The sequence below is a fragment of the Euwallacea similis genome, chromosome 1 (assembly GCF_039881205.1).
Source record: "Euwallacea similis isolate ESF13 chromosome 1, ESF131.1, whole genome shotgun sequence".
In the NCBI taxonomy this organism is placed as follows: Eukaryota; Metazoa; Arthropoda; class Insecta; order Coleoptera; family Curculionidae; genus Euwallacea; species Euwallacea similis.
In genome coordinates this window covers 1,367,169-1,393,911 of record NC_089609.1, presented here as the reverse complement: position 1 = coordinate 1,393,911, position 26,743 = coordinate 1,367,169, and the positions used below count along the sequence as shown (strand labels likewise).

The 26,743-nt window shown below is 35.9% G+C and overlaps 2 protein-coding genes across 4 annotated transcripts in view; one reads left to right on the top strand and one right to left on the bottom strand.

Annotated features, from left to right (window-relative positions):
• Positions 1-19: 19 nt before the first annotated feature.
• LOC136419366 (nuclear distribution protein nudE-like 1-B) lies at positions 20-5,625 on the bottom strand. 3 transcript variants are annotated; one of them, XM_066405650.1, is made up of 8 exons: positions 5,491-5,625; positions 4,914-5,049; positions 4,705-4,858; positions 4,378-4,651; positions 3,965-4,102; positions 2,631-2,710; positions 1,604-1,653; positions 20-1,547 (listed from the first exon to the last, which is right to left on the bottom strand). In XM_066405650.1, the coding sequence occupies exons 2-8, from the start codon at positions 5,000-5,002 to the stop codon at positions 1,487-1,489; spliced, it is 846 nt and encodes a 281-aa protein (XP_066261747.1). In that variant the 5' UTR covers positions 5,003-5,049; positions 5,491-5,625; the 3' UTR covers positions 20-1,486. The 3 variants fall into 3 exon arrangements, with proteins under 3 accessions (XP_066261747.1, XP_066261759.1, XP_066261754.1); XM_066405662.1 differs by having other exon boundaries at positions 4,914-5,035; positions 5,491-5,599; XM_066405657.1 differs by lacking the exon at positions 20-1,547 and adding an exon at positions 1,833-1,925.
• A 2,436-nt stretch (positions 5,626-8,061) lies between these two features.
• LOC136419292 (mucin-22-like) overlaps positions 8,062-26,743 on the top strand; it is a 29,931-nt gene continuing 11,249 nt past the window's right edge. Inside the window, exon 1 of the mRNA XM_066405515.1 lies at positions 8,062-8,481. Within this exon, the coding sequence (XP_066261612.1) occupies positions 8,415-8,481 (67 nt within the window). The 5' untranslated portion in view covers positions 8,062-8,414. The remainder of the gene's footprint in view (positions 8,482-26,743) is intronic.

Below are 26,743 nucleotides of genomic sequence, written 5' to 3'. Positions count from 1 at the left end.
TTTTTATCACTAAAACACCTTTTGATATAACTACGGCCTGTATATTTTCTGCTAAAGGCGGGTTAATATTGATTAAAACCGACTCAATATCTAGAACAATAGTAAACTAAAGATTATTAATTACAATAAATAATAATTCTATGTATAAAAATGGAATACGATGAAGTGAATTATACAATTATACAACTGCAGTCACAAAATTTCAGTTATTGCCTTAGAAAGGCTGCAGTAACAAACTAAATCTTTCTTACGACCGCCCACCATTTTACCTTTTAGTCTACAAAAATAAAACAATATTTAATTTAAAACCAAGGAAATTGGCATTAAACCATCGAATAGTGTCTAGGATATGAGCCAACTAAATCTATAATATGAAAATACATTTCTTTAGTGAAATCAAAGGGGAAAAATGTACACTCTACTCAATATACGCTGCTAGAGCCTTAACAATAATAATGTCATGATGAAGTGAACACACCAATAAGCGATTCCATGTCTCGTTTCAGGCAAAACCGAATCGCTCATGGATTTGTAAACTTGCAGGTTGGTTTCTGTATTTAATTTATGTCAACACTTTAATGACATAAAAAAATAACATCACATTTAACTCTTAAAACTGTTTTAAAATACGCACCATCTGAAACTCATGTTGACGCCCCTTACCTGCTAAAATAAATTAAACTGTACAACTTTCACAATAACTAGGAACTCTGACCATCCGATTATTTTTATATCTAGTCAAAAAATACAGTTGAAATATGAAATTCAATAGATCATCAGCTTCAGATTTCCACACTACTCACGACGTTTTTCTCAGGTAAAAAACTTTCATCCTGTTTAAAAAATGTATCGTCGATGCTTCGTTATTGCAAAGGAATGGTATAGATTCAGCCTTACAGAGCTGCGCAATCTCAGCTTTAGTGCCGGCCTTTCAATGTTCTGCTAAACTTCTTAGTAGTTTAAGTAAAGGGTGATTGTTACAAAAAAACCTTGAACAGATGTTAAAATATTAGAGGCATGTCTTGGATAAATTTGTCAACTATTTGTTTTCCAGACGTGTGATAGTGATACGTTTACGGCTTGTCAAGTACTGCGGGATTTTTTAGCGATCACCTGTTAAACTGCCTAAATTTTATCACGAAAAGAAAACATTTTATTACAGAAAAAATATTTCCCTATTCACTTGAATTTGCAGTGGAACTTTCTGGACATTTATATCCGGCATCAAATATCGAAAATACTTATTATTATAAATTTGAGTTCGGCTTTGCCTATCTAGAAATTTGATCATTTTTCGATATAAACTTACAAGACTTAACAATCAATAATAATCTCTATTTTTTTAATACTGTCTCATTGCCTCATTACCACTCTGTACACAGCACTAGAATAATTTCTTTCTATATCTTACACACGGTCAGAGACTCCCAGACTACCGCAGTTGTCGCAGGTTTAATTGATTTTAATAAGTAACGATAAGTTGTCCCTATTTCGACACTCCGTTCATACTCGCCGATGAAGCGTTTAGCGATGAAAGTTTGCTTTTTCTGACAACCAAAAATTGCCTTTATGAATACGCATGTGAAAATGTGCAAAAACTTACCTTAGTTCGGGGGTCTGGAGTTCCCTATAGTCTATGCGACGTTCTAATGCCTAAAAATTGTCGCATTATCAATGGAAGGAAAAAATTGTAAAAGTCTATTGTTAGATTTTTACAGATTTCAAATGTTGCTTACTTTACGAGACGTTTGAATTCCGAATTGACTCTATTATAGATGTGGTGATTATTTCAAAGCATCTTCCACTACCCCCCGAAATAATAAACTACCCACCTAACTACAACTACTACTGCCAAGCAAACTGCCTTCCGTACTGCAAACTGTACATTTAATCTGTCCACACTGGGAACACAGATATCTGGCCAGCTAAAAAGCGTCACAAATGGTGAAACATGCTGGGAAAAACCAAAATTAAAACACCACAAACATGCTTTTAATGAAGAACATAATAATTGTTCGGTGTCTGCAAAAGGCTAATGATTTGTATTAAGAAAGTATTGTCAAAAACAAATCATCTGTGGTTGCCTAAATAAATTGAAATAGTAATTTTTTGGGTTTTTAACAGTGTCAAAAACATTTTTTAATGGCTCTCAAACGTAGCAAACGATTGGCAACATTGCTCTCAAATTGGCTCCATTTGTTTTGAATGGAAGGCCGGTATGTATGACATTCTTTTATCAGTCTTTTAGACCATAAGATTAAACCAGAGAAATGGTAAATGGCTTTAAATTTTTAGTTTGAAATGTTCTTAAACTTCTAGATGATTCATTAATTACTGCTTCTTGTGAAATGCTTTTGACAATGAGAGGACATTCAGAAAAATCGATTAAAAAAAACTTTAAACTTTAGAAAAAAATGAGATCTAAATACAAATAAATACACTTTTTTCCCTTTAAACACATGCTTTAAAGCAGGGTTGGAAGAAAATATATTTCATTAAAATATACTATATATAAAAAAATCTTTATTTTCAAGGAAATGGGTTATAGATCATTTGGTTTTTTTGCTCTTGTAATAGTATTTATTAAACATAACAACCCTGCTTGCAAGATGCTTTAACAGTTTACTTACCCCTACTTTTCGTATTAAATCACTGACAATATTTAAGGCCATCACTCGAGATGCTGGAGTTAATGGTGGTTGATATTCTCCTGGAAATTATTTTTCTTACTTAAAATAATAATTAATAATATTGAAAACATGCTTTAATTCAATACCTACCTGTTAAAATACATCAAACATGCAAAGGATTAGGACAGGTGGTGCGCAAGCATGCAACAAGACTCAAACACAAAAAAAAACAATACAATTTATAAAGGTTTTTATTTTACAATTATAAAAGACAAATAGATGTGTCAAGTTTTCAATATTAATTGAAAGAAGTGTGTTGTTAGTTGTTAGTCACTGGTCAAATTATAATCACTATTTTATTTATTATTATGGAGATAACGAGGCAAATTATTTGCCTAATACTCGTCTAATTATCATTAATACTTAACGTTTCTTTAATACCTTAAAAGTACAGTTATACATTAGAAAGTTGAGTCTTGTTACTTACAAGAAGAGGAACATTATTGGATTTAGTTTTAGTCACATGATGTGTGAAAGTACGGGGTTATGGCGTGAAAATAGTGAGTGAAAAATAAGTTTCAAGGATAAATATTATTTGGGCTTATTCTTCAATAATCTTCCAGTACTTAACCCCATGATAAATAGAACTACTATTAAAATATGAAAAATAAACAATCAGTATGAATTTATTTTGATATAATTGAGTAAATATGCATTACTCTGATAGGGAAAGGGCTTCAACTCCATGTTGAATTCCCTAGGAAATTTACGAGTTTACTATCTAATCACTCTGTAGCAAAAAGAAACAAGACAACTGGGTGTCAAAGTATCCATTTAGGAATTTTCGAATATATATATTTTGTATTTTTAAATACTTGTTTGAGATACATAAAAAAATAATTGCTCATGTATCAAAACTATGTTGAAACTTCACTTGTTAGAGCTTTAATAGCTATAACAAGATATCACTGTCAATTGCCTTTAAACTACACCCCTGTTTTACCAGTAATCAGGAAGCTTAACATGACATAACGCTTGATTTATCCTAGCATTTTCCAGCTACAGGAACTCTCGTCAGACATAACTTTGAAGCAAATCTCAGATAGATAGACTAGAACCCACATAAAATAGATAAATATTGCAATAGGCCATTTAACCTAACTAGTGGACGGCCGACTTAACATCCTAAAGGCACTTGCAACAAGTTAGAATCACACAACAGGAAGAAGAAAACAGAATCATTCGAAATCATGCTAATGTAAGCTAAGCATCCTTTTTGCGACAAAAGGTAGAACGAAAGCTCTTGTAAGCTTTATTAAAACGATTAATCTTACGTTTAGAGGGTGATGTCTGAGTTTCTGTCTCTTTCAGTCGGTTATCAATTGTGGGACTTTTGAAGCCATTCATAAATCGTTCGTTGTCCGGTGTTCGATCTTTTTCTAGGGCTGTTACAGTTACTTCTTGTTTGAGATCTGAAAAGAGACTCTGAATAAGAGATCTAAATAGTAAAATAGTAGTTTAAATTAAAGTTTAAAAAGTGCCGATAAGATAAACACATATTACACCATTGCATTTGTCAACATTTGAAACTGAAATGGTTGTCCCACAAAGTAGTGCATTGAAATTGAAATTAACATTTGATTGCTAAATATTGGACAGTGTTGAAAGACAAAGGAAGGGGATCAAAGAAAAGAGAAAAAAAGATTAACTTTACTGGCTCACATATCAACCTCAAATGTAAACTTACCTCTCATTTCATCAGCCATTCTCTGTAACTTTTCCTTCAAACACTCCTTTTCATCAACCTCATTTGCCAATAGAGCATTTTTCTCCAATGCTGAGTTTAGTTCCTGCTCAAAACCTGCCATGGTCTCTTCAATTATTCGACGTGACCTTTCCAGGTCATCATTGCACTTCTCCAATTCTATAATTTTTCTCAACAGCTGATGTTTTTCTGCCTTAAGTGAGTCAATTTCTGTCTGTTGGCTGGAAGTTTCTTTATAACAAATCTCCAATTTAACCTGCAATTTCTTAATTATAAAAAAATACTTAATGTTACAGGCAATAACATTACCCTAAGGGCATCTATATCATTTTGGGCTCGGTTGTTGCTGATGGTCAGTTCTTTAATCTTTCTCTCATTCTGGTCTATAGTGGACTCATACTCCTTTTCTAGCTGTTTTGAATCGGTCATGAATTCATCAGCCTCTTTTTGCACTTGCTCTAATCTAATTAACAATGCATTAATAATAATTTTAAAAGCTAAATAAAACAAAGACATACTCTTCTTTGTACTCCTGTGCCTGGCTCTTCCAATATTTGGCTTCTTCGTCTTTGCTGGCAAATTTGGGACACTGAATGTTTGAACTCATTTTGTTTGCTGATGTGTCTCGAAAGGTCCCAAACTAAAAATGTTACACTGCTATGTGTTAGTTCCCGCTGTAGCATTGAATCTTGATGTAATAGGGGCATATTTTGTATTGGAAATAAAGGTGACCATAAAAAAAACCTCAAATATGCGTTGAAATAGAAGCATGTCTTGGATAAATTCATTTGTTACCTGTTGTGAGTTCAATGTTTATTGGTATATAGTAATTGATTTCATACATGCTCTACGTTTAGGATTCACCATCTACTGCCAGGTTTTTGTTTAATGATCACCCGTTAGTATATTTCTAGGTAAATTCTACCTGAATTTGTCAACTGCATAAACATGAGTCACTTTCCCTAGACCTTTACTGACTGTGCCATTTTGCAGTTTTATCAACGTCAAACCTTCAATTACGTTTGATGACTTTGTCGGGGATGTTTTCTTGTAAGTTTAAATACATGTTTCAACGTAAAACAAGGAAATACTTACAGGTTTTTTGGGAAAATTCTGCTTTGTTTTCCTGGTCCAAGTCGTTAAAAATTTTTGACGTTTCAGCAGCCGTTCGATACTGCGCAGTTGAAAGTCGCCGCTATTTTTCAGTTTTGCTCAACGTCTCCCGTACTAAGATCAGCGGTTATTTCACTTCAGCCCACTGTGGAACGTAGCAATAGGCGACACTCAAGCAGGTGTCAAGCAGTTGGGGATTAGACAAGAGAAGGTCGGTGTCGTGTCAATTGATAGTTTGAAGAAAGGTTTCTCAAATTAGTGTACTTGTTACTCTGCATTTCACCACAAAATATGCCCTAGATGCACCTAGAGTTTACTTTACTAACGGTTAACACAATTTTAACTCTCAAACGAACAATTGCTGAAGGTTCCTATTATGCACTGCTAAGGTTCTATATTATGTATATTCAAGATGTTGCAGATTTTATCTGACAACAATTGTTATAAAATTAGACCATTTAAAAATCCTGCTTTTAAATTTAGGGAATTTCAGAATAATGCGTTTTAATAATGTTTAAATATTCTAATTGATAGAGAAGCTCATTTTTTTCATGCAAATTGGTATTCTGTAAAAAAGTTTAGTGGCAGGGGGGAGAAGAGGGCACTCATTGCTACTAAACACCTTATATTATAAGACGGTACGTCAAAACTTTTTTGCTCTTCCTGTATCTTTTAAATTATAAGAGATATCAAAAAACTTTTTATACAAAACGTGTCCAGAATTTATTGGCTTTCGAAGGTCTGAAGAAAAGAAGTTATGTTTTTGCGCTCTTATTACCGTTATAAAAGATATTTTTGCTATATCCAGCCAGTTTCACATAAAATCGGTGGGACGTCGAGGATTAATGACCCTGTACAAATTGAGTATTAAGTCGTCTTTCCATTTACCTCAACACGGATTAAGTAATCACAGTAGTAATACCCATAAACCGTACCTACATGCACTTAAATTCTTCTTGCTGATTCTCTAATTGTCTTCGCTATCAACATCAACTATCAGCGGTGAATTATCCATATAGTGCATCATGAGAACACAGTAATATTAAGAGCAAAAGCTCAAGATTCTTAGGTGGGCACTGTGAATTTACAGGTTGATTCATCTAGAGATTCTCTAATTTGCGAAACACAGTGCCTTTTTACAATTTGCTTTAGAAAGTGAAAAACTATTAAATATCTCAAGCGGGCATACACTTACAGTTTCATGCATTTTCCCTATAAGGCTCTACACCATATTTCACAATGATTTCCTCATCTTATTAAACAATCTGAAGAAGACCCACCGCCTGTGTATAAGTGGGCAACAGCTCTTTTTACTCTTGTTTGTACAGATAACATTCCATCATCTACGGCCTTTTAATAATAATATTTGCTTAATGTTTTTCACTTCCTGCACGCTCATTTGGCCTGGAGAGAAAATCAAATATATGATTAATCGAAATCGGCGTTTGCGTTCAATTATTACTAGTTCCCTAGGAAAATCGTGTAACGCATGAAAGTTCGTAGAAAGAGTGTCGCAAAAAGTCCCATGCTTGCATGTTACAAAATTTTCAATAAATCTTAGGACATTCTTTTCTGTCTCAGTCATATAACGCCGCAACGCCGCATAAGACCTAGCTGGTAAGCTCATATTACTATAAAACGTATGTGTAACCTTCTCTGCGCATCTTAGTCTTTAAACTTTCACGCATTTTTAATTATAATTTAACATAATGGCACATTTTCTTCGATTCTCGTTTTAGCGATGTAACATTCCATTCATTCGATCAGTCCACATTCTCACATTTCTATTGAAAGTTTATGTTGAAAAAAATGAATCATAGGCAAAATCTATTTTGTTATTTTTATTCTTTTAAGGGAAGCGGAATTGCTTGGTTTGTTTTGTTATTTACAGAAGGTTCAGGATGGTCCAGTTATGACTAAGGTCTTTCCATTTTGACTGAAATTGTAGCGGTCTTTTCCGTTGTTTGTATGCATTGTATGGCTCTTCCAATGCATTTTCCCTCAATATGAGTCCGTAGGCTAAGAATGGACTGTTACAGTTTTTAAACTGATTTATTTCTACGTATGAGCGATCGAAAATGTTTTGTCCTTTCAGTAATTTCTATTCCCATATTTTGAACGTCTTTAGTGAATTTCAAATTTTTGGGTTGCTTATATGTTTTAAGTCTGGCGCCCTAGCGGAAATTTTTGATCACCGCCCCTCTACCTCCAAGAAAAAGTGCCGCCCTGTGCGGTGGCCCAACCTCAATAAACTTGCTGATCTTCTACTTTTCAGATGTGTTGTTTGTATGCTATTTGTCAGAATAAAAAGTGGGTGAATAGTTGGTTTAAAGTCAAATTCATATATTGGCATGTGTTTTTCAATTTCTTGATATCCAAAAGTTGTCTTTTTAGTTTTTTACCAGTACGATTCATTTATTGATATTTTTTAATTTCCATATTTTTATCATAATTTTTCCCTAAAAAATTTTCGGTGGTGTTCCTAGGTGTACCACCCTCCCCCATCGACTATGCTGAGATCCTGAATCACAAGCAGGTATTTTCGTATAATATGCCATCGCCTCTCTCGCGCCTCCGACCAGCTTTCTACCTTCTGGCTATGCCAAACAGGTGACTGGTTGTTAACAATTCTTTGCAAACGCCGAAGACATTTTACCACAATTTCAGTCGGTTCTCGACGTTCACAGTAGACCTTATAGCGCACTCTTTCTTCCTGCAAGAACCACAGTCGATACGGCGGCGCGACACACTTTCGATACCGGGGCGAATCGATAACGATTTAACGATTTCCAGTCGATACTGGAACGTTCCAGTATCGATACAATATCCGAGCCGGGGCAGGGATGTGATCAGTGATTGTTGTGAATTTTATAGAGCTGCAGGATATTTCGTTCTTCATCAGAAAAATGTTACAACCCAGGAGTTGGTGTGCGGCAGCAGTGGCGTTGCTCCTAGTTCTGGATAGTATTCAAGGTAGGTTCATTCCCTGTGATTCTGAGTATTATAGCTCAGAAGATAGTTGTTCTAAAGAACTATCACACTCTGCACAAATAACATCTGGAACTTCAAAGAAATAAAGCAGAAATTAACAGGCTGGACAGCAAGTCATACTGTCCAGATGATCAAGGATATGTCTTAGTATTCTCTATTCAGTTTCCTCCGCATGGTTCTAATGCAGAAGCCGGGAGCGAAAATGAATTAATCCACGGCGACTTTTTTCAATTCAATTTATTAGTTAAATTTAAAATTTCTGAAAAAGGATGAAATTAACGTAATTTAAATGTAATTTTCTTAATTATGTTTTGCGACTGTGAATTAGGAATGTGGTTGCAAATTTCCATAAAAATACTATCACTAAAGAGTCATGTTGTTGTCGATACCAGGTCATTCAGGATTTGAGGATAATTAGGTCCATGACATCACCGACAAGATGGCGGCAAACTTGCCCTTTCTGGGAGCTTAACCGGCATTCGAGATATCCCACTGTTTGAACCTAATTCCGAATACGACTGAGTAAGCATCAAATAGAATTGCCATGGTGATTTATACCAGGGCAAGGCTTGTTCTTGGCTCGTTTGTACAGAATGGACACATCTGAGGAATCGAGGTGTTGATTGTACCTTAAGAAGGTGGAGATCATGGAGGACGTTCTGTACGAATGTCCAGCAATTGCCAGAAAAAAGTTAAATCCGTTCGACGAAGGCCAGAAGACGTAGACAGGACATTTTTTAAGGAGGTGATGCCGGGAACCTACCGTCACCAAATAGGGGATGACCCGTAAGGTGCGCCTTACGTTGAATGGGTTACAATAGATCTCAGGCCACAATGGAGGAGTGTCAGCCAACCCATTTAATTACGGCATAGTACTATCACTAGACACAAATTGAGACCTGCGCGAATGCAATTTGACATTGTTCCAGGAATCGTACAATTCCACGATAAAAAGATGCACTTGCGGAACATTTATCGAAAAAGTGTCTGTGAAATGGTAAAAGCATCGCTCGAGCATAAAATTGCTTTATTTCTGATTTCATCTGATGCGTCCGATTAACTTTGCTATTTTAATTAAGCCGATGAACCTTTTTCCTCGTTTTGGTCGATTACTTTTGATTTCTTTGTTATTTGGTACATTTCTTGACCAGAAATTTCATGGCTCAGATCAATAAATTGCCTGAAAATCGACAATAACACGACAACTTGAGTCAACTATACTGGAAAAATTGCGTTTCTCATACTCCAGGAAGTCCATCTTCAGGGCATCAATACTGACACAAATAACATGACCAAATAAAAACTGAGAAATGTCGACTAGAGTACACACGATACACGTATAATGGAATGTGTTCAATAACAGATAATTATACATTTCGAACAGGTTTAAAGACTTATTGCAGGGCGTAACCGGTCATTGCAATTTCTGTATCAGTAGTTGCAGGACGATTATGAGAGCTTAGACGTACAGGAATATACGCACACGCACTTCTGGGTGGCCAATACGAGGTCAAAGAAATAACCAAAGTTCGATCAAGGATGAAGAAAGCACAGATGAAGCTTCTAAATGAATGTTTAAACAATTTTATTTTTACATTTCAGATTTTGAGTTAATGTTACACTGTTACAATGCCCAGCAAAGGTGTTAAAAACGGAAATTATCTGTCAATAACAGTTATGCTTGTGACCAGTTAGGAAATGCTAATTTTGCGTAAAGAGTGAGACTCTGCGGGGTGCGCGAAACGAAGTCCCGCAATATGATGCGAGTTAGGCAAAATAACATTTTATAATAAGATTCAGACGTGCATGATTTACAAAAATAGGAGAAAATATTTTGGGTTCTAAATATTGAGGTACGCTAAAGATGCACAAAACGCTGATCGCTGTGACTGAAAGGTTCATAATACGATAGATCCCTCTGAGTACGAAAGGTACTGGTTCCGCATATATTTTGTAAGTCACAAAGTGTAACAGCCGCAATAAGTTAAGCGATTTTTACATCTTAGATCAAGTCTGTAATTATTATTTACGGCACGACGTAAATCATTGTTGTTTTGACACCAGAGCCGTAAGGCCACATTTTACCAGTTGAATCTATGTGTTTCCATTTCCTAGTTCACTACAAAGATTGCATGGGAACTGCGAGATAATAAGGCAGTTCACAATTAAAAGTTGCTTTAACTACCTTTGAGGTACATAAACGACGAATTTACTAATGCAAAAAATGCGTTTAAAATTTATTATTAGCCTAACATCCCCCTATACTGCCTCTTGCATATACCGAATCTCAAGCACGTACTGATAGGTTGAATAATAACTGAGTTTTTCAAATGCGAAAAAATCCACAATACCTAAAGGTTGTCCACTTTTGCACTGCTGATTGTGGTATTAATTTCAAGGCTTCTTCCTGAACACATTTTTCGAATGCAATAATTGTTTATATGCACGTTTTGATACAGCCTCGCAAACAAGATTTAGATAGACAATGAATAGAAAAAGCGGAGAAAGGACTTATATTACATTATTCAAACCAAAAAATTCTTATTTAAGCAGCTTTAGAGTATTATAAGTTTTAACCACTTTTTAACTGAAAGCAATTTTCTTTTAAAGTTGGTAGTACCACTCACTACTGCTGGATGTTAATAACCTTCCTCTCGTTCAACTTCGCAGGGAATTTCGATTCTTTTATTAGAGCACTAATTTCACTTTCAGTCAGCCAAGTCGACCAATATACGCTTTTTCTCCTTCATAAAATAATTATATTCATTTACACCAAACTTATATAATAATAATTTACAGGCCATAGTAGACACGCACAGGAAACATTCTATGCAGATATGTATTATATGTAATCTTTCTTCCAACATAATCCCATCAGCAATGCTAAAAGCTTTCAACTTAAATCAATCAAACAGCCTTCCGAATAAGCATCAAAACATTCGATTAGATACCACCAACAGACAACGGTACGCTGTAACAACCAAAAAATTGAAAATTTACTAGAGTGTAATCGCGGTTTTACAGATTTGTAGATAAACTAATAACGGTACTCCCTCGCTGATCTTGACGTGTGTGGTTAACCACGAAACCAGGATTCAACATTTTATTTTTAGTTTTGGATTTTGAGAAATTCTTTTCAATGGTACCTGGTAGGCTGTTATATAACAGAGTTTGCTATCACGCAAAATGTTTGCACGATTACCTCATAACAACGATAAATTAAGAAATGGCAATATCTCCACTTGATACTATGACATTTTGGTGTAAGAACTGGTTATCGATGTTTAAATTGAGTATTAATGCCTTGAAACAGGAAATTCAGACATTATCTACATTGTCTACGCTATAAAATAGAAGTGATTCAATTATTTTCGTAAAAAGTTTTGGGCGCGACTTTATGTTACTGTCAAACACAAAAAACAACAAATGAAAAGTGCCGTGTTTGCCATTTTCAGATGTCTTATTTACACTCGCTTTAGTCGAATATATTTTAGTAATTTTGAAACTGGGACTTGAGACATTATCTACATTGTTTATATTACGAAATTACACATAATTGAATTGTTCTAATTTAAAAAATGGTAACTGAAATTTTTGTATATGTCGCTTCAGTCAAGTAGAAACGAAGGTACAAAAACAAATGACGAGTCCCATGTTGCCATTTTCAAATATTTTATTTGCACTCATTTCTCTTGAGTACCGGATACTTTAACTGATTTGGTTGAGCAGGGAAATTAATGAAAGTACTACCTCGATGACAATTTACTATACGATTGCCTCATGCCACGCTAATTAGCCGGTATATGGTCGGTTGTTCTTGAGCCGAAACTCGAAAAAAACAATATTTACTAAACCAATTTAAATCTGAAAACTGCATTTGTTAATTGCGCGACACAAGAAACTGGGACAGGCTTCTCTTTAATTGGTTGACGAATTTGAGCTGAAACACACCGTCGTTAAAGATGGTCAATCACTGGAAATAACCACGTTTGTCTTCGGTTTTTTTTTATAGTGTCAACTTGGGTAAATCTCGTTACTTTGAATTGCAAATGAATTAATAAGTACCGAATATTTATTTGGTCGGTATTTATATCGAAAGTAGCACCAATTTACGCAGAACAGATGTTCGACAGTTAACTTTTATTTCACCTGTAACCTGAATAACCAAATTTTCTGAAATTCCAATGAGAAATGTTTGATGTAACCCACTCGTATTGTTTGACTTACATATTCTGTATTGCTGACATAAGAATTTGCGACGATGGTACGCACACGGGCGCCATATGCACAAAAATAATATATAAATACAAGTTTTCAATGAAACTCACATTTACATATTATTTCGATGGCATTCCTTTTAGATAATTATCAAAAGTAGGTCAATTTTTTTTCTCCTGTTTATGGTTGTTGGTCCTGCTGACGCTAAAGTCCGGTACGTCATTGCTTTTACTCTACTTAAATGACATCATTTTTAAAATTGTAGAGACTTTTTACAACTCACAGTTATCATTGGCGTATCGTAGCCTTTTACGCTGTAGGTATTTTCCGAATTTCTTTGTTTTATTTGATGACAAATTGGCTATTTTGAATTCCACGTGGGTACCCCGTTATTAAAAAAAATCGATTTCACGATATTTCTGAAAAACAGTGGCGTACTTGGTCTCTCCGAATCTCAGAATTCTAAGTTACATTTAGTGATGGATCAAGGGGTAAGCGAACCCGCGGGTAATGCACCGAATTGTTTGATTATGTTCGCCACTGGCAACTATAAACAAATCAAGTGCCTCGCCTGACCCAAGTCAATAAACAGATTATTGCCATTATTGTTTGTTCATTGGCATGAAACATCCCAACAACAATTATTATTCACGCTAATTTAGCGTTTTTTGCAACGATTATTAGCCAGCTTAATAATAGAACCAACTGCTTTATTTAATTCCATCCTTCATACTGGCTTACGCTAAAAATGGAAGGCATTATTATTTCGAACAACTGTTAGTTTAGAATAACTGTGCTTCCATGTAAGTCTACATGAAACATCTCCTTCATTCATTCGATCACTAAATTAGCATTTTATTGTTTAAACTGCGCGAGCTGTTTATTTGTTGTTAATAAGTATCGGACCTATCGTTTACCACAGATTTTCCCCCGTTAACGGTTATTCAAAATTGAGGTAATGCTGTATTTGTAGTGAATGCGTGAGGCCACCGTCATTCGCGTTATAATTGCTAATTAAAATCGATTTTAATGAACTAATTATTCCTTCTGAATTTCATCCAGTTAGCGTTACATTTTGTGCTAAATTTATCTATTCAATTTAACTCCTTGTCTATGGGCGTCTCCAATTACGAAAACTTGTACCTACTCAGTTTCAAAAACGCCGCCTAAACTTATTGTTAATATAAAAAGATTGCGAAAATTTTCATTCGCAATAATAGACATGAATATTTATGTGCGTTTTCCTTATCTTTATTTAATGACTTTTTCTTGCATCGGAATTTGTTTTGCATAAACTTTTCATCACCGGAGGTTGAGAAGTCGTGACGACATCTCAAACGTAAGTTAAGGTTTTTTAATATTGTATCTAATTCACGAATAATTGGCTTCGAAAAAGTGAATTTAACACGAATTTCTTATAACACATTTGGTATCGGGGCAACGATAAATTGGACAATAACAACAAAAATGTGAAATTTAATCCGGTTATTCTGGTTTACGACTTTGGTATTTTGTTAATATTTAATTTACCAAACTAGGCTCTAAATCGTAAAAAATGCCCTAAAAGAACACTTTTTATAATGGTGGTTGTTGGGTTCCATTTAAGCCCATTGTATATCAAAAGTAATTACGTGTTGAGTAGCATGATACAAGTTTTAATTTTTATGTCTATGACAGGATTTTCATTTAATTTTGAAAGCAATTTTCGTGTGTGATATGTTGTATATCGCACAAAACGTTAAAAGGGCACACGACAATGATATGGCCTTAAATTGTTTAAAAACGTCATATTTCGAGGTTAACTGCCAACGTCACATATTTAAGACGTTTTCAGCAGCATCTAGAAAAAACTAAAATACTCTAAAGACAAATTTGTCGCTTACCTCTTAGTAATCAAATTTGAAAATTCTTCCCCGAGTCATTATTATGTTTAAAAAGGATGACTACGCTAGAGTCTCATGTATCCGTTACGCGACGTTCGAAAAATCTTATTCCTAGTTGATTTGAAAACGTGAAATCATGGTAATTGCATCATGGTCAGTAATGCTCAAAAGAAACAAACAAAATGAATATAATTATACAAAATTAAAGTCAACTGTAATCTTTAATTTTAATAAAGGAAAATACGAAGAAATAAGAACACTTTAGGTACAAGTAGAGTATAGTGACTTGTGAAAGGCAATTAGAACTCCCAAAATAAAATAAAAAATAGCCCATTGCTTGGCACTTACTTCAAGGTTCAGCGGTATCCCTGAATGCACCTTGCGCTGCCATTCATCGTGCATCTTCGACGACCCGAGAACAAAACAACACAACATTACTCAACCGTCAAATTAAGTCGAATTTTTAAACCCCGATTTTTAAATGTTTTCAACCCGCCTGAGTCTAGAACTACTGCTCAGCATGTTTCTACGAAATTTAGCTTTAATTTAGCGCAGAGTTTGGCAATTTTCTCTTAAAATTTCATTTAAAATGTGCGGTTTTATTACGAGAGACGCGAGGGATACGCGAAGAAGCTAATACTGCAGCGTTATTCTTTTGTTTCCGAAGTCTGCTTGAACTTGGCAAGAATGATGCTCCTATAAGGAGAATTTGTGATGTCAATGTAACATCAATATTATGTCGAGATAATCATATCGATCGATAGTTTTATCGATTAAAAACTTTTATTACGGGTCCCGGCATTCCCCGCTGGGCAGCTTTCTTTTGGGAATTATACCAACAATTACTGCAAGGGGTTCTACCACAACTATTGTAAAAATCTTAATATCGACCAGATTCCAACAAAATTCTTCAAAATTTCTTTATTAGGGAATAAGCTCAGATAATAAAAAGGTTTTCTCCGACCTTTAATGCTCGCTCTACCTACATAATACATGGTCACATCAATCATTACCAATGGTAATTATCCATGTCATCAAGAGGTAATCATAACTGCGTGTGGCAGAAAGGTACCTATAAGTCAATTTCACAGGTATAGTGTGATTAACATATTAACAGTTTGATATGTGTTTGTTAATAAGGTCCGTTGCTGCACTTTCATGGTAATGGACACCGGTTTCAAATCCCATAGGAGCGGTGCTTTTTTTATTTGTAATTTTTATTGTCCTGGTAAAATAATATACAAAATTCATTAGCAGGTCTCTAAACACATTTGTATAATTGGTGCCTCCGTCTGCGATGCTTGTTAGTTAAATTATACCATTTATCAGTTAGTAGTTATTTATAGTTTTTGGGTCAATCAAATCTTGATTACATCATAATTTTTCAGGAAAAAATTGGCGTGCAAAATGCCAATGCAACACAAAGTGCTAAAATGCAAATTAAACCATTAAACATATAACTCTACTTTTAAAACCTTAATTTTTTACTTAAAATTTATTACTTATACACAAGCCCCATTGGGCTATATTGCTTTATTGCTCTTAGTTTAATACAGGCAGTAATATTACAATTTTATTATTCACTAAATATGCAAAAGGCGAGCAATACACATTCCAATCTTCGCAGATTTAATGAGGGCCATGACGCATTAGTCCAACAAAAGGAAGCTAATGACGTGCGAAATAATAGAACCCAGGAATGCTTTATTGTTACATAAAACCAACAAATCAGTCGCTCTTCCTGTTACTTCTCTGCCCTTATTAAGCCCAAGAAACCCATACTGGAAGGCATCGGTATTGTCCCAAAAAGGCGATGACGGTTCAGCATCCCATCAGTCAAGATGGGTCTATAAGGTCAAGCATTGAAATAATAATGGTAACCTTACCGGGCCACGCAAGTCTCGCCCATCTCCTACGTGCCTAATTGTGCAAACGGGGCTTTAGTTTATTGTCATGAATAATTTGTACCGTTATTAAAATCATTGCTATTGTTTACCAATGGCTGAGAGGACGTGCCTTTGGGTGATGTAGAGTAAATGATCAACGATGGAGCTCATATGTAAGAACTAACTGGTGACATACCTGTCTACCGTGTAAAAATATCTTTTTTCTGATCCGAACTCACTTCAACAGGAACAAAAATTAATTTTTTTCTCTTGGGATTAGTTCAGGTTAAGAGGGAAAAAGGAAGAAAAAAAAACAGTTTTTTTCCTCTCGAGGTGCGTCAGTTTAACCAGGGAATAAAAAACTGGGGCTGAGAAGGCGAATGTTGCGGTTAACGATGTGCAATCATTGGAATTGGTAACTGGAACAATGTAAACTGCCGATGGTTCATTTAATTCCTTTTAACTTTTGTGTTATTTATCAAATTCAGAGCTTTTTTTCTTACCAGGTACGTATTAATGGTTATCACAGTGCACCCAGTAATGGCAGTGAATTCGACTCTTTTCGGAGAAAAAGGTAGATAGAAGAACTTTCATTGTTTACGCTGGCTGCAGAAAGACCGTCAAGTCATCAAATCATCGAAATTGATTTTCTCATTTTTTTAATTTAAATTACAGACCGCTTGTTCTTTTCACTTTCGGAGTCCTCATGATGTTTCCTCATGGAGATTGTGGTGTAATCATAACTTTCGTTAACGGGCTTAACGCTTTTATTTAACGGAGATTCGTTAATTGCAGCAATAGACTTAATGATTATAGAGAAAAATGAATGAACGCGCACACCGGACTGATTGCGCTCACTGTTGTCGCCTTCATGGCCAATATCCTTTCTCTCTGAATTTGATCCTACTTGGAAATCGAAAATTTTGCATCTCTGCCTTAAATCGAAATAAAGATTTATTGGAATTCTGAACCACTTCAAGACTCCATATACACACATCTAATGGCCTTTACTTTCACTTCTCGTTTGTTCTTCTTTTGCTAAACTTGCATTCCTCTACAATGCTGCATTTCCTAATAAATCCTCGGCAGTTGCCACAGCAAACAGGTCCATTGTGCGTCCTTACCGTGCAGTTACCGAAAAATTCCCATAATCGTCATAGGCTTATCGACGCTTGCAAAGTGGACCATTTAAAAGAGAAATAATCATAATAAAAATAAGAACCACATCTGATCGAAAACGCATTGTATGCAAATGTCTTAATATAAAAGTTCTTATGGGAACTTTACTCTGATTTTCCCATCAATGATTCTTATTGTTGGATATGTGTTATTGGGTCAGTACCAACTTTTGTTTGCGATAGTAATTATTGAAAAATTAAAAGTGCTTCATTATTGCATACTGACACTCATCATAAGTAAAGTGCAATAGAACGAGAGAACAATAGCAGCCATAAACAACAATAGCAGCAGTAATTCATCTCACTTTGACCTCGACCTCCGATGGTACTTTCTTCTCGCTACCCGGTTCCACCTACAAATTCCACGGGAACTTTCATCGATGATTCTTGTTTGACAACTAAATTATATGGCATTTTGGTGTTTGATAGGCTTGCTCAATGCAAATAGAAGCACCACTTTCACTCAGCATTTCGAAGGAACCCTTTCAACATATTCAAACACGGCGGCAATCAATTATCGGCTCATGGGTGTATCACAAACACGTTTAGGATTCAAAGTGCGTTTCAGTGTTTTCTCGTGCTGGTTCCTCAAGTTCAATAATTTTTGTCGTCTTGAACGGGCGTTTTCACTCGATTTGGGAAGGTGTTCACGTCTGCCTGCACCCGGACGTGTTTGGTGCGTTTCAAGTGGACTGTTGACTAAATCATGGCAATGAACTTGATTTGCGTTTAAGAACCTCGATGTTGTCGCTTGACTATTGATTCCCTGTGAATGTTCTTCAGCGGCTTCATGCAAACGTCTTGACCGTTCCTGCTGAAATGAAAGTGTTTCATAAAAGGTCAATGTTTTAACCCAGTTTCCACGCCCCAATCAGTTGTTAAAACTACTTTTTCGACTATGTGATACATTCAACTATTAAATCTAATCATGCACACACGGCTTATTTCATTTTTTTCCGCATTTTTACCTACATTTCACCACAGTTCGACTTCCTGGAAATGATTACTACCGGGTAGAACCCCAGATGAAAATTTGGGTGTGACCCGCGAAACACAATGCAGCCATTGAAATTTCGCAATTTCGTTTTCATGTATCATTTTGCGGTTATGAACTGTAAAATGTATTAACAAACGAACTGGGGGATCTTGGCCAATTCTGTTCTCTTGGATAAACATTAAGACCTCGCTCGTTATTTTTTGTACGGTAACGTAAAGTGCGGTTTTTAATGCGGCGCAATCAGTCGTGGGGAGCTAGCATGGTACAGTTAGAATGGGCAGTGGCGTATGGTTGGCTGGAGTATACAAAAACTCCATGAAGTCGCTTCTTAACGCATTTAGAGTGGCAGAAATTTTTGGTATTAAAATAGGCGCTATGACGAGGTTGGATCACAGCTCGATCAGCCAGTTTTAAGATGCCTTACAGGTGAAAGATTTTCAGTGGTCATTCTAGAGCGTTTTCAAGTCCCTTTTCGGCATTCTACAGGATGTTGCATTAATAGAGGTCTATATGGCGGAACCTATAAGTGACAGAAGTTCGAAACAAACATTTCATTAAAGTATGAGTAGGTTTCGTTACTGCAGCGTTGTCAGCTACACTTGAAACCAGTCACATTATAAGATTTTTCAAAGTCAACCCCAATTTTGAGATCACTTTGGGATGCAGTCCTAATGTCTGAGCAATTTTTGTTATATTATTTTGTTATATCGGGGGTAATTAAGATTACCCCCAAAATGTGTAATTTTCAAGGAAATGACCTTGAAACCCTAAAATTTGCCCTGTTGTCAAACGGAAGTTCTCTATTTTAGAACAAAATGGCTTTCACGATCGCATTCTGTTTCCTTGTGAGCTATTCAGCATTCAACGGGGTTAGAATCCCAAATCAAGTTAGTCTTGCTGCGTTTTAACCCCATCTGCGCAATTTTGAACCGTCTTTTGTTTTTGGCCAGAAGTGTTTACGGAGTCATGGCGGCGCGGCGGTTCGTTCCGGCTTTGCTTTCTCTATTTGATCATTTCGGGAAAATGATGTTTGAAACTGAGAAAAGCTAGATTGCTGCATGAAATATGGGGTCTTAGGCGTTGCTTAGAGTTTAGCCGGTAAGTTTTCACCATAACTTTTAATAGCCTTCTCGTTCAACAAAATATTAACACGGTGTGAAATGAGGATTCGCGTATTACCAGTCTGCTTCTAATGTAACTTTAATGGCGGATTCAACATAAAGGAGAACATGGTTTTCACATTTTTTTGCCGTCAATTTTTTTAAGCAGGAGGTTGATTAATGAACCGTAAAGAAGGCGGGAGACATAAAAAATATTAATAATTTTTGGAAATCTTGCTCGAATGAAAATTAAGTTATGGCAAAAAAAATTGCCCTAATAAAGAGGCAATATCGACGGTTATTTCCAAAAATGGTGACAACAATTCGCCAGGTTTGTTTGGTAAATTATGTTTATCCCAACGTTGCCAGATGGTGCTCAAAATGTGAGGTTTTCTTTTAATTAATGATGGTCTAGAAATCAGTTCAAAATAATTGTTTTCTTTCTCTTAATGATAGCGGTAGCAAGATGGTATAAAATATTGATTTGCTAATTATCAATTTACTAATTCAAAATTTTGGTCACGGCCTGGTCATGTGTTTGGGTAACGCCACTGACCGCAAACAGCCTTGTCGCGGCTACAATCCTACTTACCATTAGCTTTCTTCGGTCCAATGCGAAAAGATAACAGTTATTTAACGCACTTTAATCAGTCCACTCGACTAGACCCTACTTAATCATTTAATACCCGGCACGTCCTAGAGGCCGGACACGTGACCCAACGCTTTTTCTCACTTCAATTATCTCGTCATAATTTCAACAGTTTCATGTACATGAACGCCTTAAAAACAATACCAATTTGCGAAACAGCTTTGCTAATTTAGCGCGTCAGTACCATGGAAACAAACCGTGTCCATTTCCCATGGAATAAATTCATCCATCAGCTCTAAAACTAAATTAGTGCATAGATGAAACAATTTATAATTCCCATTCTTCTCGCGGAATTGCTTTTCCTATGTAATTACACAGTTTTTGTGAGATTTCCTTGGGCATTCATTACTCACGTACCATATTCGTTCTTCTTCCCCGTCTGGTTACGCAAAATTGATGGTACTTCTGGGTTTGGGACTGCAGCAGCGTTTAATTGCCCATTCTCATGCCAAATGCGTATTAACCATTTTTGCATCGTCAGTTGTGTACATAAAGGAATGCCGTTAGATAATAATGTGCAGAAACAGGCTTTATGTCACATAATTTTTTGGGTCACAAAATGCCTTTTAAATTGGTGCCTTTCGACCACAATGGCCAAATTACAGTATGTAAAATGTATTTTAATGTCGCCTAAATGATTCACTTTAGGAAGCGGAAAAAGACAACTGTTATCCAACGGGTTGTAGAGAGATAATGATCGTCGAGAACTGAGTGCGCTTGAAGAAAAACTAACAGTGGACATGATTTTTTATTTCCAAACGCAAATTTCAAACTTGTACGCCAGTCAATTTCACCAATAAGCCTATTTAAACAGACGGTTGTCTTAAATCTGCTATTTACCATTACATAAAGGCTTATGTAATCGATTTTTCGCTTCGCGGGGTTTGTAGACGAGGTCCACGGCGTAAACCCAACAAACAACGAACTTAACTACCGTTTTGATATTTTAATATTTTGTGAAATTGGAAATTATTTATGCAATTCGTCCTGGTTGAATAATGTCAACATTTCACTTGGATTCTGCTGATCAGTTCACCGTGACCAAGGGAAACTGCAGTTAATGCACTGCAGGTACCACCTTCGCCTTTTTTTGCAACTTTAGGTGCTGGATTTATGCTAAAAACGAAATTTGCAATAAATTAAACAGAGAGAGAGTTGATTGCTTGAAAAGAATAAAAACAGGCATTTGAATATTGTTAACAAAAATTTATATAAATTCGTTTTGGCTAAGGAGTCAATGAGCAAATGTATTTTTATCAATTTAATTTACTTTTTAGGTGTTTATCTCTAATCATTTCCAAGTTATTAGAGTCCTAGCTTTTTAAGCAAATATTCAGGCACCTATAGATTTTGCTACGCACAGAGAAGCGACATGATTAATTAATAAATAAAATATATTAATCCATACTAATTTGTATTAAATTAATTAATTAATTAATATATTTTATACTTCGAAAAAATCTGGCATTTATTGATATGTTACAATATAACACACACAAAACGGCCAGAATAAAATTCTTCATGACGGTAATAATTATGGTCTCCTTGACTTTTACTTTTTCTCCAAAGGTTAAAGGCAAGAATGCTCATGGATGATGCCATGGAGAATGTGTTCAAATGATCGTCTAGCTTAAGTTCTACAGAATCACCGCCTACACAACATAATTTACGGTTGTTGTTGCATCATCTCTTATGTAATTTTTATTTACTGGAAATTATTTAAATTACTAAACATAAGGCCAGGGCAGATACCATTGTGTGTTAGTTTTTGGACTTGGCGTTTAAGGTGTCAATTGATGATGAGCTTTCATAAATATAAGGGACGTGCTTCATTTCTCGGGGAGCCCACAAATTTTCTTAATTTTCAGCATCCGATTTTTCCTTGATATCTTGACTTTTTTCATCCCTTTCCCCTTTTCCCCTCGTCCATTTCTTTGGCGAGAGTTCTACCCATAGAGAACCGGATAAAGGGGTAAGTGGGCTCCCGGGCACAAAATCACACTTCCTGATTATAATATGTCCGCCATTGTTCTTCACCACCATCTTATATGGTAAATGCAAAAATACTACCAACCACTGGAGTACGAGTACTTACCAACATCTATGTCGTTTTCAATGAAATTTCGTTTCAATTCGTGGCCTTAAATGGTGTCGAAACTCACAAAATTGTCGTCGAACTGCCCGCAGCAAACATTCGATTTAATCCCTATTAATGTAATTTCATTCCCATTGCATAAAAACCAAACACGCGGTATTATTTCGCATGAAACTGGACGACCTCAAGTATGGCAGCAGAATTTTCGATTTTTCCGGTCTAAAACTGACCTTGCGGAACACGCCCTTTAATCGAAACCTTCTACCACTTTATTTTACATTAAAACCGGTGCAAGATTTCACGAAATTGTCAATATTTGTCTCAGTTGTCATGGCTCATGACAACGTAGTTACAAATCTGGCTACATAAGCATATTGTCCGTAACCTTCATATTCTTTAAAATCGGAGTGCTGTTCTTCGCGATAGTTTTCTTTCAGTCTCCATGCGAAGGAGAGCCTGACGAACAAATGATAAGTAACTTTATAATGGGGGTTGTTTGAAAGCGATTTTTAAAATTTATTTCAGGTTTTACATGAGTTTACAATCCAATTCAGCAATTATTGATCATAAGGTCATTTCCAGTATAATTAAATGGTATGAAAGAACTCTAAAATAACAATAAAGTGTGTTAGCGCGATTAGGTATTCAGATTGCGAAACGATCTAGATCAGGCTGCTGGCCGTAATAAAGCAGTTGTGGGTGATTGGGTGATGTAACTGGGTTAGGAGGTTCCATTTGGTCCAAATCGGCACAAGCCATCTATTTGGAAAAGGACTGGGTCATTGGCTCTGGCGGAATTCAGACCTTTATAACGAACAATAAGACTATTCTGGCATGATTATTGTTTAAACAAGGAGTATGGTAAACCATAATTTCCATTTCAATCTCGAGCACTCCTTAATGACGTGTCATAAGATAATTGTTAAAAAAAAGCAACGCTAATTCTTTTCTGCAAGTACATTCAGCTCTGATCACTAACACCTTAAGAATCTCTTATGTAACACATAACAAGTTTTTATCATACGTTTACTGTGGCATTACGTAAAATCCAATAATAGCTGCACCTTTGATCGAGTTAATGTAACTTGGATATGTGTAATTTAATCGAAGAAAATTGAGTAGTTGTTAATGAAAGAAACAGAGATGGGATGGCCTTCCAAATAGCTGAATTAATAGCCCTTCTACGTGTCTAGTACTGGAATCTGTACGTAAAATTTTGATCAAGGGCACCGTCCCCCACGAGACCTATAAGGTTCTCAAGAGTGCTACTAGGCATCAATAGAGTTTTCCTAATTATGCGCAGATTCTTCAAATGGCACTTGTCATGGAATGCGAGCAATTGTTTACTACATCGAATTCTTCTATCGTCATCGCGTTGGCTGCAATTTTCTAGTCAATGGAAGGACAAAAATGCAATGCCCTGTTGCCATTTTCTCAATCCACTTAGACCTCCATGCTAGTAAGAGAGAATTATTATTATTATATTAACTCGATTAATTGGCTTATTAAAGCGAGAAACGAAGTGATTACAAATCATAATAATTAGTGTGCAGCCGCCGCTTCTTCGAGTCAAGCTGCACCGCATCGTTGCAAAACGAAGAATCATTTAGAGTAGATGATGGTTTTATAAATTCATTGCACAAATACCATTTTCGTAAGAGAGCCCCACTTTTGATAATTAGCACTAAGAACAATATATTAATGATCGTTAAACGAGAGATGCTCCGATTTTACTATCGTTGATGCAAAATGTGCTTTCAGCATCCATAGGTTCCAACGTATATCTATGTGAACGGATTAATCGAGTTAGCCAACCATCACATACACACGTTTTTATGGGTCAGCAATAACAATTCAACAAAGAATACGTTTTCACAGGTCGATGCAATCATTCAGTTTTTGTATTAGCGGGGACACTTACATGAACGGAAGTTTGATTGTATGTGTGCGACTCGTCTGATGTAGGAATTTTGGTTAGGGCCAATACAAGAGAAAGTTTGTAGGAAAGTTGCTTATCATCAATCAAAATTGATTAGATCTCACGTGGGAGTTATTACTAGTAAAGTTCAATTAACCAGAAGAACCCAATTTGCCTGCAAGATTTTTTCCATTTATTTCCTCATTCCTACCAATCCGAAGCAGATGCGATCTTCAGAGAACATGCAAATGGAACAACAGCAGAAGAATCTGAAGACTTCCAATGTCGCGCACGATCGGCGATTGCAGAGTGAAGATACCGACGACGAGCTTGTTCTTTGAAAGAAGAAGATTTATTGTTATTATAGTTATTATTGGGTTGTAACCTGTCAGGGTTTCGGCATTTGGAAGTCCAGTCGTGACGAGAAAAGTTCAAGGCCAATTCCAATTAAAACTACACGTACAAGACATTGTCCATATATAAAAATGTAGGTAACCGTGGAAGGATGATTGCGGTAGAGTTTTTTCTCATTGGCACAAGGCGTTACAAAAACCTGTTACGTGATCGATGACGATAATTTACCAACATTCCCATTAAAAGACAACCAACCGTTGGCATGGAATTCGAAATTAGCTACTGCACACTATACAGGTAGATGCGGCCCCGGTTGACAGTTAAATAAATATGTCATCTCCGGTAGACGAAAGAAATAAAGAATGTCGCGTTTCATAACGGTTAGTCTACGTATGCTGACGCGTTCGTAAACATTTATGTTATGGAGATTGGACACATACTATGTGTCACAAATGTAGAGAATCACTGAAGATCTCCGATTTCGTCCAGGTTAATTTGGGTTAATGGTTAATCTTCAGATGTCCTTACTAAATAACAAATTTTAGTAAGTGACGATGCTAAGAACTACAATTGAGAGCATTGTGGTTTGATTTTCACGTTTTCCGGCTCAGAAAAATAAAAGAGCCCTGCAGTGTTGCCTATGCGTGAGACTTCTGCAACTGCTCTATGCTAAGAATAATAAAATATTGTTTTAAGAGTATTCCATTTGGTTGATCAGTCACCAACAAAATATTTAGTATTGGTTTGTCCTAATATTCATTAGAGCTCAGGTTTTTCCAGCTTCTTAAACTCTACGTCAATGTGTATTTGTTCAGTCTCATGTCTCCCCAAATTTGTCCTTACGCCGATTTTTTCACACAACAACGGGATATTTAAAAAATCTTGCTGCGCCATAGTTGGCATCGCTTTTATCGCGTCTTCGAGTAGAGTTGATCTCCACTTGAACCGCCCGAAGACATAGTTATATTGGTCAACTATCGACAAATCGTGGATCGACCCGGATTTCTGAACGTCTCGTAGATACCACAGCACACTTAATGTTATTGTGAAGTTTTTAAATGATCTTTCGAAGGAAACTCCTTTCAGTGGAGGAAAAGCTGAGATTTTTATCAAGCTTCACATGATGGTGGTTTCAACACCATTCCCATTCATCATCGATTTACGAGTACTACCTACTTCCGTGGATTCTTCATCCCAAACAATGGAATTTTGCCAGTGAAAGGACACTAACAAGTTGCGCAAAGTTAGTCCAATGATTCAGACTCTTTTTGCGCTAATAATATACATATGGTTAACCAGTTACGTTATTTGTCCATTTTTTTTATTTGATGAAAGCGGCATTAACTGCCACTTACCGTTTCGTGTCCACTTTCTCTGTTGTGTCGAAGATATTCTTACACTGATTTTCCTTTTTAAAAATTGTATTTGTTTTTGTAATTACCCGGTGGCGTGCATGGACAACCAGTAATCGTTTTGTAATCCTCGGGTAAACATCGATGGGTATAAATTTACTGTTTATTAAATCGCAATTACGGCGGCAAAAACAGGAAGAAATTCTTACGTTGGAGAGGACTTTCGACGCGTCCATTGGATAACAATATTCCATTCATTTGCGGCAATTAACACGTGAAAACCCATCGGCCTTAACGAAATAATGAAACACGAGTTCAACCAAATAAAAATGTTGCTGTTAATTTATGCGCATGAAATGGAATTCTGCAAATATTTTGTGTCCAACGCGACCTAGATACCTCGATCGATGAAAAGATCATTGCAGGTATTATGCGTGCAGGTTTCGATCATTTACCACATGCTTTGCAGAGTCACTGCTTGTAAGAAGTATGTCTTGAACTAATGGTTTTGGCACAAAAACAAATTAAAAAAGTGTTAAATTAGGAACAAGCAAAGAGTAATTATCGTTTTGTTGTCTCCCGTGTCCCATATTTGTAGGCCTCTCTTGTGAAAA

Bases quoted from the DNA above. Each gene is read 5' to 3' on its own strand.
- LOC136419366 (XM_066405650.1), bottom strand. From the start codon at position 5,002: ATGAGTTCAAACATTCAGTGTCCCAAATTTGCCAGCAAAGACGAAGAA. The intron at 4,103-4,377 runs GTAAGTTTACAT...GTCTCTTTTCAG, and splicing joins AATGGCTGATGAAATGAGAG to ATCTCAAACAAGAAGTAACT. The intron at 2,711-3,964 runs GTAAGATTAATC...AATAATTTCCAG, and splicing joins TCAGACATCACCCTCTAAAC to GAGAATATCAACCACCATTA.